Source organism: Rutidosis leptorrhynchoides, chromosome 1 (genome assembly GCF_046630445.1).
Source record: "Rutidosis leptorrhynchoides isolate AG116_Rl617_1_P2 chromosome 1, CSIRO_AGI_Rlap_v1, whole genome shotgun sequence".
Taxonomy (NCBI): Eukaryota; Viridiplantae; Streptophyta; class Magnoliopsida; order Asterales; family Asteraceae; genus Rutidosis; species Rutidosis leptorrhynchoides.
In genome coordinates, this window is record NC_092333.1 from 5,410,251 (window position 1) to 5,425,358 (window position 15,108).

The 15,108-nt window shown below is 35.3% G+C and overlaps 1 protein-coding gene and 1 pseudogene across 2 annotated transcripts; one reads left to right on the forward strand and one right to left on the reverse strand.

Moving 5' to 3' along the window:
• Positions 1-3,641: 3,641 nt before the first annotated feature.
• On the forward strand, positions 3,642-7,297 carry LOC139886389 (PR5-like receptor kinase). 2 transcript variants are annotated; one of them, XM_071870189.1, is made up of 6 exons: positions 3,642-4,458; positions 5,039-5,159; positions 5,265-5,455; positions 5,540-5,593; positions 5,719-5,748; positions 5,877-7,297. In XM_071870189.1, the coding sequence occupies exons 1-6, from the start codon at positions 3,762-3,764 to the stop codon at positions 7,028-7,030; spliced, it is 2,247 nt and encodes a 748-aa protein (XP_071726290.1). In that variant the 5' UTR covers positions 3,642-3,761; the 3' UTR covers positions 7,031-7,297. The 2 variants fall into 2 exon arrangements, with proteins under 2 accessions (XP_071726290.1, XP_071726291.1); XM_071870190.1 differs by lacking the exon at positions 5,540-5,593.
• A 469-nt stretch (positions 7,298-7,766) lies between these two features.
• On the reverse strand, positions 7,767-13,824 carry LOC139900728 (DNA (cytosine-5)-methyltransferase DRM2-like; annotated as a pseudogene).
• Between the last annotated feature and the right edge of the window lie 1,284 nt (positions 13,825-15,108).

The following is a 15,108-nucleotide window of genomic DNA, read 5'->3' on the forward strand; positions in this document are numbered from 1 at the left end:
TTTTGTAAGAAGATGAACTTGTTAAATTGGAAGTTTGTAAATTGTGTTATGATTAATTTAGGTTAAAATTTGGATTTTTAACTTGTTAATTATATAAGTTGTTTGATTAAATTATGAAATTTTGTTAGTAAGGAAAATAGAAAGACTTATGTTCATAAGTCTTGAAATTTGTCAAATTTGACTAGTGTGTTAAAATGGGTTTGGTGAGTTTATGGATGAACCCTAGTTTGAAGGGTCTTGTTAGACCTAAGTTGAATATGTAGTGATGTTTACATGTATGCATAATTGATTAGGTGACTTGCTTGGAAGTTGATAATTATTGCTTGAATATTTGCTTACTTGTTGCTAAATTTCTCAACCAAGGTGAGTACAATAACTATGTATATGTATGTGTATGCGTTTAGGGTGTCCGGGACACCATATATTATGTTGATTGTGGAGGAGTCCTCGGGACAATGGTTACCTACTTACCGTCTTGAGCGTTAAGTTTGAGGTCATGCATCCGGGATGCAGGTGGAGCCTCTAGATGTGTTCGGTACGGGACACACTAGAGTGTCCAAATGGCACCGATTGTGCTTTATTGATTTTACGGCATCCGGGATACTAAGGGGGTTTGATTTATGACGATATGGATAAACCTCCGGATGACACGCGTTATCCTTGGTTGTGATGAAAATTTGAAAGAGATTGATGGTTGCATACATGTACATATTTGTTGTTCTCACTAAGCTTTTCGCTTACTTTGTTGTGGTTTAACATTTTGTAGGATCCGAGCAAGAAAAAGGTAAGAATGTGGAAGTAATAGAATTGAAGATTGTTGCTTGCGCTTTTGTGAAAATGTGACTTCTTTTGTGTAGTTGTTTATGGATGGATAGATGAACCCGATAGTCACGTTCTATTACTTTTTTACATTGTCTTTTGAATATTATGGGTTGTAATCACCACTTTAAATATTACCATCGGTCACAAGTACCGAAGGTTTATGAAAAAACTGTAACGTTTTGTAATGTTATGTATGAATATGTGTTTTGGCAATTGATAACAGGTTTGAAAGTGTTTAAACATTATGGGTTGAGTCAAGACGATCAAAAAGAAGTAAAACTGGTTTTTCAACATAAGGTGCGCCGCACCTGGGTACATGGGTTTGCTACTGTTTTGGAAAATGCAAATATAACAGTGTAAAGGTGTGCCACTCCTGTCTTCAAAAGCGCCGCACCAGAGTAGGTACGCAGCACCACTATCCTGGTGTGCCGCACTTGTCTATATATATATATATATATATATATATATATATATATATATATATATATATATATATACTTTTTTCGAAAATGGGTCGAGTACGTTTCAATTATACTTAAAATAATAATACAAGTTCAATGATTAATCTAGGAGCATAACTGTCAGTTTATGAGACAAAAGTGTACATGGATCAAAAAGTACTGTGTGAGGATCACCTCCCTCAACAATAACGTCCCTGTTCATCATCGATTTTGGTTGTTGTTGCTGTTTTGATCAAAGTTGCTTCATAAAAGTCCTTAATCATCGTTGTGGTAAATACACTTCATGTAGTAGTTGATACATCTATCAATAATCAAGAAATGTTCACTACAACTAGCAGCAGTTGTACTAATAAGGTGAATTGTACGGCGCCTTCTGCTGCTTCTAGTGATGCAGCAGCTGATGTGAAACAAGAATTGGAATTGAATTTGAGTGGGGATTCTTTTGTAAGACCCCATCTTAAAAATGTGTCCCCATATCAGCCCATATTACCATTTTTTTTTACAGCGATTGGGATCACCCGAGGGGGACTTTACCACACGTTGCGATCATCTCCCGTTTCGTCTATGCCGATGCAGCGATAATAACCCCACCCCATCGCTGCCCGGGAGGAAACCTTGAAACCGATCCAAGGACACGGCCAAGTAAAACCCCCCTCCCCTTTAACCCTCCAAACGATATGAGAAATGTATCATGGGTGGATACTTCATGGCAGGGATGAAATTGTGTTTTTTAATATATAGTCAACGGGAGGTACTTATGAATTTGAAATTTTCAATTTTATGTGTAAATTGTACTCCGTATCTATTTTAATTGAAAACTTGATACTGCATGTATCAAACTTCATTGTTAGACATTCAGCAAAAAAAAAAAAAATGGCTATTCTATTGTATGTAATTCAACTTTAACTCTACTATTGGGTGTATTGAAATTTTGTTTATTGGTATTTATACATATTTGACCTCTTATTAGGACTTGTAATGACTTGTAAACTGTTGGTGTGGCACCAGTTTTGATGGCGTGGCAACTTGTATGGGTTCCATCTTAACTAAAAATGCATAATACTCCATAACAAGGGATGGCAATGGGTGGAACAAAACCCGCGATCCGCGGGTACTCGTGTCCGTAACGGCGGGTATTTATGAAAAAATGTACCCACGGGCATTAGCCGGGTAAAATTTTGTACCCGTTGGCGGGTTGCGGGTATTTCATACCCGTCACGGGTAAAACCCGACTCGTGAATCTGTGATGTCCGTTTGAACTACGCGTGGGTATACCCGTTTACCCCCATACATATACTTAACTATATATTATTGAATTTATATCTTTTAGTGTATTTTTATAATTATTCGCGGGTAAAACCTGCGGGTAGTGGGTATTCGTGACAAAAAATTAGTCAAAGTACTTATTTTGTAAACCCGCGGGTCGCGGGTACTCGCAGGTTGCGGGTACGGGCAGAAAAATTTACCCGTTGGCGGGTAAACAGGTACCCGAGGGTAAACAAAATCTTGACGGGCAAGTAGCGGGTACCAAGGACCCGTGCCCGTCGACCGCGGTTGCCATCCTTAATAACAATAGTTGGTGCTGCTGCATCTTTTATTTCTACTCCGTAACAATTTCATTGTTTAAGTTAAAAATGAAAATTAGGAAATTGTTATAAAAGAAGCATTCTTCCCAATTTTATTTTTATTTTTATTTTTATTTTAGTGTGAATTGTTAGATTTAATAGTCTAAATGTGTTTGGATTTGATGAGTTCATATGCATATGTAGGTTGATATGTATACGTAGGTTGATATGTATAAGATAAAGATGAAGATGAATATATATTTTTATTTTTGTTTTTATAAATTAAAAATATATAAATTATAATTGTGCCGGTGATCTCCTATTTTTAGTGAATAAAAGAGGGAAAAAAAACGATTTTACCCTCATATGCATAGCACATGTCAAGGGTTAACGTACATTTTTAATGGAATTTAGACTGAGCGATGCTAATTGCAATTTTTTAAAAAAATAAAGGATTCTAAAGGCAAAATAAACTTGATGGACGCTGTTAACAATATGGGGTATAATACAGGGACCAACGGAGAAAAAAAATCTATTTTACTTAGTGATTGATATTGATATTGATTTATATTTTCACCTTATTATATATTTTAAAATAAATTCATTAATCGTGTACAACTATGTATGCATATAGTACAAATAGTTATTGCATGATACGAAAGAATTGATTAAAATAGTGAATGAAAATATCATTAGTCATTTTAATTTGGTGACTTTAATTTAATTTAATGATTGATTGATGCTGTATTTTAAATTGTAAAATTAAAATCAAATAGAAAAAGGAAAAAAGTCAACCGACGACCAGAGCTGTCCTTCTCCACTTCCTTCAATCCCTTCTTCCTCCATTAAACACACTATCTCATTTCTACATAAAGCAAATTCCTTTCCCAGTTTTTAAAAAGAAGAGGAGAAAATGTGTAAGTTAATTTCCTTGCTGTTTTTGTTGATACCACTATTACTCATTCAGTTAACTTCATCACAAACCAACAACAATGACTTAAACTTAGGTTTCAGATGCAACAACCCTTCTTCTTCTTCTTCTTCTTCTTCAACAACAACCTGCACATCACTCATCGATTACATGCTCCCATACACAGTCACACTTTCCTCACTTCTCAACCTTTTCCAAATCGAAAACCGCCTTACATTTCTATCAGCCAATAACCTCCCACTCACAACCTCACTAAACCAAACCTACCCATCTACATCTATCCTTAAAATACCATTTCCATGCTCATGTGCCAACGGCATCGGAATCTCCGATCACCGCCCGCTTTACCCCATCGCAGCTGGTGACGCTCTCTATCATACGGCAGCTGAGGTCTTCTCTAACATGGTTACGTATCAGCAGATAGTGCAAGTGAATAATCTAAGTGATGTGAATTTGATAGATGTTGGTGAGATGGTGTGGATACCCTTGCCGTGTAGTTGTGATGACGTGGATGGTGATGACGTGGTGCACTATGGATATCGCGTGGCAGATGGGATTACGGTGGCTGGGATTGCACAACAGTTTAATACCACTGAAGCCACTTTGTTAGAGTTAAATGGGATGGCTAATGCTGCTGATGATTTGAAATCTGATTCTATTCTTGATGTTCCTCTTCAAGGTAATTAATTACGAGTAATTCCCATTTTATTCCATGAACTGAACAAATGTCACCACTGGTTCCTTTTATGTCCTAGTTTCTAGTTATTTGGTAGGTTCGTTTTTTTATTTTGTTTGTTTGGTTCTTTGTTGGTGGTGGTTTAGTTTAGGTTGGCTTGCGTTTTCTTTTTGTTCCCGCTTGTTCCTTTTGGTTTGTTTAGCTTGGTTTGTTCATTTTGTGTATGTAGACCTCCTTTTTGTAACTTTATCCTAATTAACAAGGCATCTGAAAATAATCTTGCAAAATGGGTCCATAATTGTTTTACAAAACAATTCATAATGTTGCCACTCTAAATCACTTTGGTAAACAAATTAAGAAAGGACTAAGAACATAGAAAAGTGTAAAAGAAAACTAGTATATGTATTTTACAATGTACTCGTAATTGTCTTCATGATAACAACATTATCCGTAACTGGTCTTATGTGCTTCTTAATAACCGGGCATCATTACTAAATGGGTGATTTCAGTCCAATTCTATGTGAAAAGTGAAAAACGGTAAATTGACTGGACAACGCTATTTTCTTTGGTGGTTGTGTAACAGTTTGTACATCAATGGTGAGAAATAACTCTTTGGACTACCCTTTGCTTGTCCCGAAAGGTACATACACGTTTACTGCTAACAATTGTGTCCGATGCCAATGCAATGCTGCTAACAATTGGATGTAAGTCAATGTGCCTCACTCAAACTTCAGTTGCTGTCAACTGTTTTCAAATGGTTATGGTGGTTCTTATGCCTCTTCTTTTTTTTTTTTTTTTTTTCTTTTCAGATTGGAATGTGAGCCCTCTGGAATCATGTTGCCAAACAACCAAACATGTCCTTCTATGCAATGTGTGGGCACTTCTTTTTATTTGGGCAACACAACTTTGAATTCTGATTGTAACCGGACAAGATGTGCGTATTTCGGTTGCACAAACAACACCATCTTTGCTAATCTCACCCAAGAGTCTATTTGTCCAGGTAAATGTCTGTAATTATGTTACCTATCTTTTCTATAATTCAAAAGTTATTGGCAAGTTTACTTTACTTTGTGAGTTAATGTAGATCTCTCAGAAACCACTTGCCCTAATGGTACAATTAGCAACGGTTTCTGCAAAGGTATTTCTTAGCGAATTCTTTTTAATAAGGGCATACTCACAATACATCGAACCATGATAGTTACAATTTACAACATACAAATATCTATACATGTAATGCAGTATATCTTCTACTTGGTATTGCAGGTACCAAAAAGAATTGGAGACTAAAATTATGTAAGTTTCATTTCTATTAACCTATACTCCATTTTAAATTGTAATGCAGAAAAAGAATGAATACAAAAGACTGTTTTATAAATACTTTTACACCACCAGTAACTCAGTAACTATTATCCTTATCACAGTTATAGGCAGTCTTACTGGTGCACTATCGATTGTGTTGATTATCATAATGTGTTGCCTTATGAAATCCTCACAGAGAAACTGCATACACTCATTAAAGCCAAAAACAGAGGAATACAAAAGTGTTGAGGCGTTTATCACGCAATACGGAACCTTAGGCACGAAAAGGTACAAGTATGTTGATATCAAGAAAATGACAAACTCATTTAAAGTTAAACTAGGAAAAGGAGGTTTTGGAACCGTGTTTAAAGGAAAGCTATCGGATGGTCGTCTTGTGGCAGTAAAAGTATTGAACTCGTCAAAAGCAAGTGGTCAAGAATTCATAAACGAAGTTGCTAGCATCGGCAGGACTTCTCATGTTAATATCGTTACTCTCTTAGGATTTTGTTTCGATTATGAAAAAAGAGCACTTGTGTACGAATTCATGCCAAATGGATCATTGGAGAAATATATACACAGTGATCATGTTCCTTCAAAGACAACAAGTGAACATATAGGAGTAGAAGGGTTGTACCGTATAGCATTTGGAGTAGCACAAGGCCTTGATTACTTGCATCGCGGCTGCAACACCCGTATTTTGCATCTCGACATTAAGCCACATAACATCTTACTCGATGAGGACTTTTGCCCAAAAATCGCGGATTTTGGGCTTGCAAAGTTGTATTCAAGAAAGGAAAGTATGGTTTCTATGCTCGAGGCTAGAGGCACAATTGGGTATATCGCTCCGGAAGTTTTTAATAGAAACTTTGGAGGAGTGTCACATAAATCGGATGTATCTAGTTATGGTATGCTTATATTAGAAATGGTTGGAGGACGAAAAAATGTTGATGCAGGCGTTGGTTCTGGACGAACAAGTGAGATATACTTTCCTTATTGGATTTATAGTCGTCTTGAGAAGGAAGGTTATCTATTAGAAGATATATCGACTGCTGAAGAAAATGATTATGCAAGAAAGATGACGATAGTTGGTTTGTGGTGTATACAAACTGATCCAACACAAAGACCGTCCATTGGTCAAGTTATTGAAATGTTAGAGGGAAGCATGGAAACGTTGGAAGTTCCACCAAAGCCGTTCTTTTCATCTCCTTTGCGATTACCAACTACCACATTTAGCACATCGCAAGATGAACCAGAGATCAGTGTTGTTGAAGATTGACATGAAGTGTGGAATTTTCTTGTTTTTGGATTGCTTAGATATTACATATTTAAACAACATATCCTTCATATTCATGTAACAATATGCTCCAATATCAAGTATAACAATTGTCTGTTTTGGGCTCTCGCCCATTAAAATGTATATTGTAGACAGGATCAAAAGAAACGAAACTGGTTTTGTCACATAGTATTCTGGGAATCCCTTGTAGCTTTTGTAACTAGATGTTAAAGATGTAATTTGTACATACTTAATATAGAGTGGTTAAACTTCACAAGATAACTTTGGCATTATTTACATAAAAGGTCTCAAGTGCAAACCTCGTTAGTAGCACATCTTGAAGTAGCTAAAGAAAAGGTCGAAAATAGTCGCAAGATAACTAGGTGGTTAAGCCACATATATTTGAGTAAAAATGATTGCCCTCCCTGGTAACGTGTACATGGAGACCGTGTCTGTTGTGTCTGTTTACCCGTTTATATATTACTTTACTTTGTGAAAGTAGTCCAATGGGGCTATCCTGTGATCATACCCGTTGATCATATAAACTGGTTAAAAATGACCAGTCTCTAGTGATATCGAACTCTGCCAAAACATCAACAAAATCCAAACATCTTTAGAATAAACTTATTAGTGTACAAGATTCTTTAAGTCATAACTATTACTGCATTTAACGGAAACCACAGGCAATAAAAAAATATGTGCCAAAAACGGTCACAATAATTCTTTCATCTACCCATATAAAATTGTTATAAATTAATAGTCTACAGTCTGTTAAAACATCAACGATATCAATTCATATATCTTCATAATGCACTAGTTACTATACAAGATTCTCTAGTCATAAGTATAACTATTTCTGTATATATCAAAAATCAAAGGCCATAAAATATGCACAAAAAACTGCCAGAATCAATATTTCCTCATCAGGTAACACTACTTTGTGATCAATCGGATTCAAGATGTCTAATCTCTACCCATAATGGATTTAACTTCACGAAGAATGCGAACATAGTCAAAGAAAAGAGAAGAATCCTCTCCTTCAAGCCCATCCCGTGTGACCCTATTGCAACCAGCAAGATTATTGCACGGGCTTCCTCCAATCACGAGATCGAACCCTCCAAACAAGCTTATCCATTCTTCTAATTTCTCACGGGTCACATCTTTTACGTCTGACAAGTGAAGTAGTTTTCCCTTCTGCTTTGGTCCCACCAGCCCTGAAGAATTGTTTTACAGACTAAGGATTTCTCAACTGAGACCACGTTATTCAGTTGAACACCAACCCCATGCAATGCAACTTCAGCCCCGCCGATTCCAGAAAAAAGTGAAAGAACGTTTATTCCATCAGGGTACAATTCCTTCAACACGGACAACTGGTAACCAACCGTATCAACCTGAAAACCCGATTACATAAAATGTGGACAAGTATGAGTGACTTACTAGTTTCAGTATATATGCACAAGGACCGGTCCTTAAAACGTGCTTAAGCTCTATCCATCACTTCGCCTATGACCCTAACTCTAACATGGTTGTGTCATACTTTTTTAATTTTCTTATTTATCTTATGTATATAAGTATAATATTCATAAACTATGGTTACGCTAATGTTTCTGTCTAAATCAACTCAAGGTAGGACTTCTAACAATATAATTTTATAATAAATAATAATAAATCAAACCAATTTTTCTAAATCACATAAAAATATGCAGTACTAATTTACATTTAACATAAGAAGTCAATATATAACATTATTTATAAAAACACTTAACAACATAATACTATAGCAAAATATAAAAAAACGTGAAAGACCGGTCATTCGGGTCCTAAAACCAAGCTTTCGGCCGAGCCTAACCAGGGACTGGCTTTTTGGCCTGGCCCAGAGCCACTTGTGCATCTCTTTAACCATCATATATATATATACCTTAACAGGAAATACTAATCACAAATTTGACAGGTTTATAGGTCCAAACCTGAAATGCATTGCCGAGGCCTTCGTATCTTTCACTTCTGGTAGCACCTCTTGTATGGTCCGTTGAATAACCCATTATCAGCTCTATCTCATGAGGCTCGAGGGGTGCAACAATATTCTTTCCCGTCCATACCATGTTCCATTTTCTACATTTATCATCAAAGAACTTTTGGACTTCTAAATCAGACTCACCACCAACAGAATTCTCAAGTAGTAATTTGATCTTTTTAGTAAGTTGCGCAGTTCCTGGACGTGTCACTATACAGTTTAATTGAACTCTTTTATCCCATGTCGGCCACCACTCTTTAGTGCGTCGGAGAGCTTCGAAGATTGTTTTTGGAGGTGATGGTTGGATCACGAATCTGCCTTTTAACGGGAGGTTGTGAATATAACCCCGTTTCCTTGCAGCAGCACAAAAGTACTTCGAGTCCACAAACTCGGGGTTGATCTCATATAGAAAGCTTTTGATTTTGGGCCATACACCCTTTGGTGTACATGCAACATTTTCAAAGAAAAAATATGGTGGTCCCTGGGCTGCAGTTGGGATTGTTCTGTGATCCTCACAAGGATTGCCCGGTACCCCGTATCCTATCATCGGGTTGGGAAAATGAAACTCGTCATCATCTTCATTATTCCTCTTTTTCTCGCTTTTCATGTTAAGGTTCTTTTTGTTACATTCTCTTTGTAACTTTCTCTTTTTATCCTTTGGCTGTTCACATCATAAAATAAAAATATACAAATGTGAGTCAGGTTGTTAAAAATAAAAACCACATCTTGCTTTAGTCAAACAACCTCTGACTTATAAAAGTATTACACTTGATCAAATTACAAACCGATACATGTGAGCTAGATCCAACTGCGTATTTTCCTACAAATTTAAAGACATTATCACTATTATTCATGTGAAATGAAAATGGAATCACAAAGAAAGGTAAAATAATACACCACGTCTGCTAATACCAGCTTCAGGATCTTCAGGCGAGCACCCCATATCAATCAGACTCGCCAATAGGTCATCCTCGTCTTCCTGGAAAAAGTGGATGAAATCAGTAGTGAAATATGCGTTTCTTTTGCAAAAAAATAAAAAATAAAATAATAATAATATTAATAAATAAATCAAGATCCGGAACAGATAAAAACATTAGCATATAAGTACTACTTGGGTGCTTCGAATGACTAAACTTCAAAGAGTTTAAACATAAGTAATTTACACAATACGATAGCAGGGCTTACATCACTAGAGTCAAGATCAAAATCTGAGAAGAAACTATCAAAATCAGGCATTATATTTGGATCGTTGCGTTCAATTTCTTGTTGGGGTATGTCACCAACAGAATACTTACGCAACGCGTCCACAATGGCATCAGCATCACTTTCGCCTGAAAATAAATCAAAGTTATGAATATAGCATATGAAGGTAAAAACACATAAACATAAACTATTGTTGTAAAACTAGGAATTACTCCCCGAGTACTCGGTAAGATTCGGTCAAATTCGGCCAAAACTCGGGGTTACTCAGAAAATCGGTCAAAGCGTAGCAAAAACTCGGGATTACTCGGAATCGGTCAAAATTAAGTCAAAAATGGTCAAAGTCAAACTTAGTCAGCATCCCCCGAGTTGCCGAGTACTCCCTAAAGGCCACGAACAAGTACTCCTAAATACCGAGTCTTATAACCAAACAAATACTCAGCAAAAAATCAGGATTAGAAAATCGGTCAAAATTGGTGAAAAAAGGTCAAAGTCAAACTTAGTCAACACCCACCGAGTACTCTCGAATATCGAGTCTTGTAACCAAAAAAATACTAACCTAGTTCTTCAATGACTTTGGTCACCATTGCTTCAGAAAAGCCCATTGCCATATAGTGTAGAACTACCTTGGAAGGAACATCACTAGAAGAACAGGACTGCATTTTGACCAAACAAAAAAATTAATAGTAAGTTTGATGAAATCTTACAATACAATAACAGACAATGTAGAAGTATAAATTGGTATCGAGTTTACAAATATCATAAACTACCTCCACGAATTCAAATGAAGGTGGCGATATAGTGGCTATCTCCGGTTCATCGTCTGTATCCAAATCAACACTATTACTTCCTTCATGGGAAGAATTGTCATCCTGCATAATTATAAATCCTTTACAAAACGCAGAAAGTGTACACAAGCAAATATATATAGACACATGTTCTCAAAATCAGTGTTGTAAACGACGTCCGTTGCGACGTTATGGTGACTAGTCCGTCTCAAACCCGTCCCGTCTTCTAAAAAGTCGGTCAACGGTCAAAAATCAGGTCAAATGTGGGAAAGGTCGGGTCAATGCCGGTCATAAGTCAAAAATTCGGTTAAAATCTGTCAAAAATTGGTCAAATCGATCAAAATTGACGTAGTTTAGTGTTACTTTTTGTAATATATTAACGATAATAGCGATTATAGGTACAAACTTGTCAACGAAGGTTTTTTGGCTTTAAAATATATATATATATATATATATATATATATATATATATATATATATATATATATATAAGTCAACGTCAGTCAACGAACGTCTCAACCCCGTCTCGACCTTTTAAGGTCCCGACCGTGTCGACCCCGTCTCGCGTCTTTTTCAACCTTGCTCAAAATACAACAATCAATCAAAAGTAATGAATGCAATTAGCTAGACTTTAAAGCCAAGCGTTTGTAACTAAGTTACTTAGGTCGCTAATCATGGCTTAAGCGGCTTGTGCATATTTGGTCATTCCAAAAGGAAAAACTATAACAATTACAAAATTCAAACAACAGATTAAGCAACTAAAAAAGATAATGAGCTCATAGTCACTCTTAAAATATGAGATAAATTAGGTTACTTGTTTTTTACATGTAATATATGCAGGTCCCAAATCTATTTCATACGCAATGTGTGGAGACAAGAATCACATTCTGCCATTTATCTTGTAGCATGCAGATAAGACCCACACAATAGCCTTATATGCTACTCGTGTTAATGGTTTCCTAGAGAAACCTTTATATATAATAACTACCTTAAGAACTTACCATTTTCCACAACTTCTAGTATACCCCACTACTCAGCAAACAATTATCTGTTAAAACAAGTAGATCGAAGGAATCTCTATTAGTAAAGTATTTATCCCTTAAGAACTACAAAAAAGAAAAAAAAAAAAAAAAAAAACCATATACTTACAAAGAATATACATATACATATACATAGACAGCATATATACACAATAATAGAGTCCTCAAAATCCAGTACTTGTATACATTTTTTTAGTTGTAATGTGCACTTGCAACATAATCAATAATCTTAAATGTTCCTTTTAGCTAGGTTATGTGAACATTATACTATAACATTTTTAGCATAAGGGTAACACAATGCACCTGTGAAATCATCCTATAAATATGTTTATATACATGTTTCAGGTGAATTGTATGGTTCGGAGATCATCATTACCTTTTCGATTTGTCATTTGAGAAATACGTCACAGCATTTGATTATGATTGAAAAAAATCCTGCATTAGTTTGACGTAACCTAATGTAGAAAAAATAAATATAAATTCAGTTAAAATCAAAAATTTAGAGTGGAAACATAAGAACAACACATTCAGGTGCTCCGGAAGATGAAAATTGAAGATTGAAGAAATCAAAGCTGAGGAAAGCATAAACAACAGCAGGAACCAACCCTAATTCGACGTCTAATTACACTTAATCGGTGAAATTAGGCGATTAGAGGTTGAATTTGAGAAATTTACGGCTCTGTTCTTGTTTAGGAAAAGAATGATGAAAAAAAAAAAAGAGAGTAAAAAACCTCAGTTTCTCTCGATCACGGGGAAAATGGGAAATAAGATTGGTAATACCCTCTTTCGAATTTTTAAATAGAGAAGATAATTGAAAAACAGAAAGAAAAAACAAAAGATAATTAAATTATTTTAAACGGAAAAAAAAATGGAGTATAACATAGAAATTTCTTTTCATTTCTCTCTTTCAGAAAATTCAATAACACAAAAAAAAAAAAAAATCATTTTTTTCGAATTTTTATCTTTTTTTTTAAGCTAGTAAACTGTGGTTTATAAGAGCACTGGGAGTGGTGACTGAGTTCACTTGGCATGTCAGGTCTGACTTGCTGAGTCAGAAAAAGTGGGGAGTAGTGACCTCTGTCAGTTAGACATGTCAGTTTATATTTTTATTATTTTTTTTATGATTTTAAATATAACATAAATGAATATAATTATAAAAATTAACATAAATAGAAATAACTTCCATTAAAATAAAAATTAAACATTACAATTCCTAAAAAAAAAAACATTACAATTCCAAAAAAAAAAAAAAAAAAACATTACAATTCATAAATAAAATAAAAAAACATTACAATTCCTATTTATTAAAGACAAATACGAAACGCTTCAATTTTCACTTCGAAGCTTGGCTCGAATCGCCGCTTTCTTCGCTTGAAAAAACCTGTGCATCTTCTTCATTCATTCCCGCCGTAGACATTTGTAGTATTTTCAAATCAAAGTAACTAGTCATTGATTCAAAAGTGCCGCTTGCACTTTCATCAAACGAGCCTTTGCTCTCGACTTGCGTTTTGGTGCTTGTTGTGTTTGTTGAACTTGTGATTGTTGTTGTTGTTGTTGTTGTTGTTGTTGTTGTTGTTGTTGCCACAACATAAACGCTTGAATTTGCTCGGGAGACATTTGTGGCATTGTTTGTTGTGAATTGGCAAAATTTGAAAAATCGAGATTAGCCTCACCACCACCACTAGCCGAACCTTGAGCCGATCCGGGTGAATAGGGTGAGAATAGACTCCAATTTGGATGATAATAATTTGACATTTTTTTTTTTTTATGAGATTTGTGTTTGTAAATGAGATTTGTGTTTGTGTTTGTGTTTGTTGTATATATATAGAAAGTAAAAAAGAAAAAAATAAAAAGAAAGAAAAAAAAACCCCAACGACTAGAATGCAACGGCTGTATTATTATTATTTTTTTTTATTCAGGGTCATTTACGTCGTCGTGGCGACTGACAGGGGTGCGACGGACCAAGGTGAAGTGGGGAGGGAGTGGGGTGACTGGCGACGGTTAAGGGGACGGGGTAAGTGACATCCCCCACTCCCATTGCTCTAAAGTGATAGTAGTCGGAATAAATAAGAAATATAAGAGCTAAGATTCAGGAAAGGAAGCTTTTGGGAGAAAGGATAAAAAGTATGTATGTATCTGTCCATTCCTTCCTCCAACAGATGCTGGTGAATTAGCTGCATTTATCTTATTCTTCGTTCGTCTAAATAGATAATCGATGTCCTTCGCTTCATCTGCAGTTATCGGTGTAATAAAGCAAGGGGAGAGAAGCATATAAGTCAGATTGCTTAATTAATGTATAAGACTTAAGATCAAGCTAGGAGAAGCGCTTTCAGACTCGTTCGCTTAGCAAATCTCTAATTAGTCTTCTCGGGTTCCTATGAACGAGCACATTGATCCTTCATAGAAGGTAAAATCTCGAGTAATCAAATCCCCCGAACGTGAAACCTGGTACCGTTTCCAAAACAAATTCTAAATTTTGGTAGGGAGAGAAAGATAACATGAACGTGGAAGTTCGATAACGAGACCAATCTATGTTTTTTTAGTATGTTTTGTAAAGGTGTTATCTAAAAGTTCTTAAACATAGAAGACGGTTTGTTTCCAATAAGAAGTGCGTTTTTCTAATTTAATTTAACGTACATATTTCATTACCTAAAATATTATATTATTATTGATATTATATTAATATTAATAGCGATAGATGTTATAATTATATTAATAATATTATATATTATATTGTTATCTGCGTTCTAGAATTTGATGTGAATGGGAAGTTCACAAAACGGAGATGATTCTCACACATCACTTTTTGATCCATGTACACTTTGTCTCATAAAATCACAGTTATGCTCATAGGAAGTTGAACTGATATTATTATTATTATAAGTATAATTAAGGGTAAAATAGGTATTTAAGTGTACATGGATCAAAAAGTGATGTGTGAGGATCACCTCCCTTTACAAAAGGGTGCAACAACTTATTTATTACTCTTATACTAAAAACATCTGATGCAATGACTTTCTTTGATTAGCGACCAATCAG

What these genes read in the sequence shown, in the direction of transcription:
- LOC139886389 (XM_071870189.1), top strand. Translation starts at nt 3,762, where the DNA reads ATGTGTAAGTTAATTTCCTTGCTGTTTTTGTTGATACCACTATTACTC. An exon ending in AATGCTGCTAACAATTGGAT is followed by an intron (nt 5,160 to 5,264) that starts GTAAGTCAATGT and finishes TTTTCTTTTCAG; the next exon opens with ATTGGAATGTGAGCCCTCTG. An exon ending in CCAAGAGTCTATTTGTCCAG is followed by an intron (nt 5,456 to 5,539) that starts GTAAATGTCTGT and finishes GAGTTAATGTAG; the next exon opens with ATCTCTCAGAAACCACTTGC.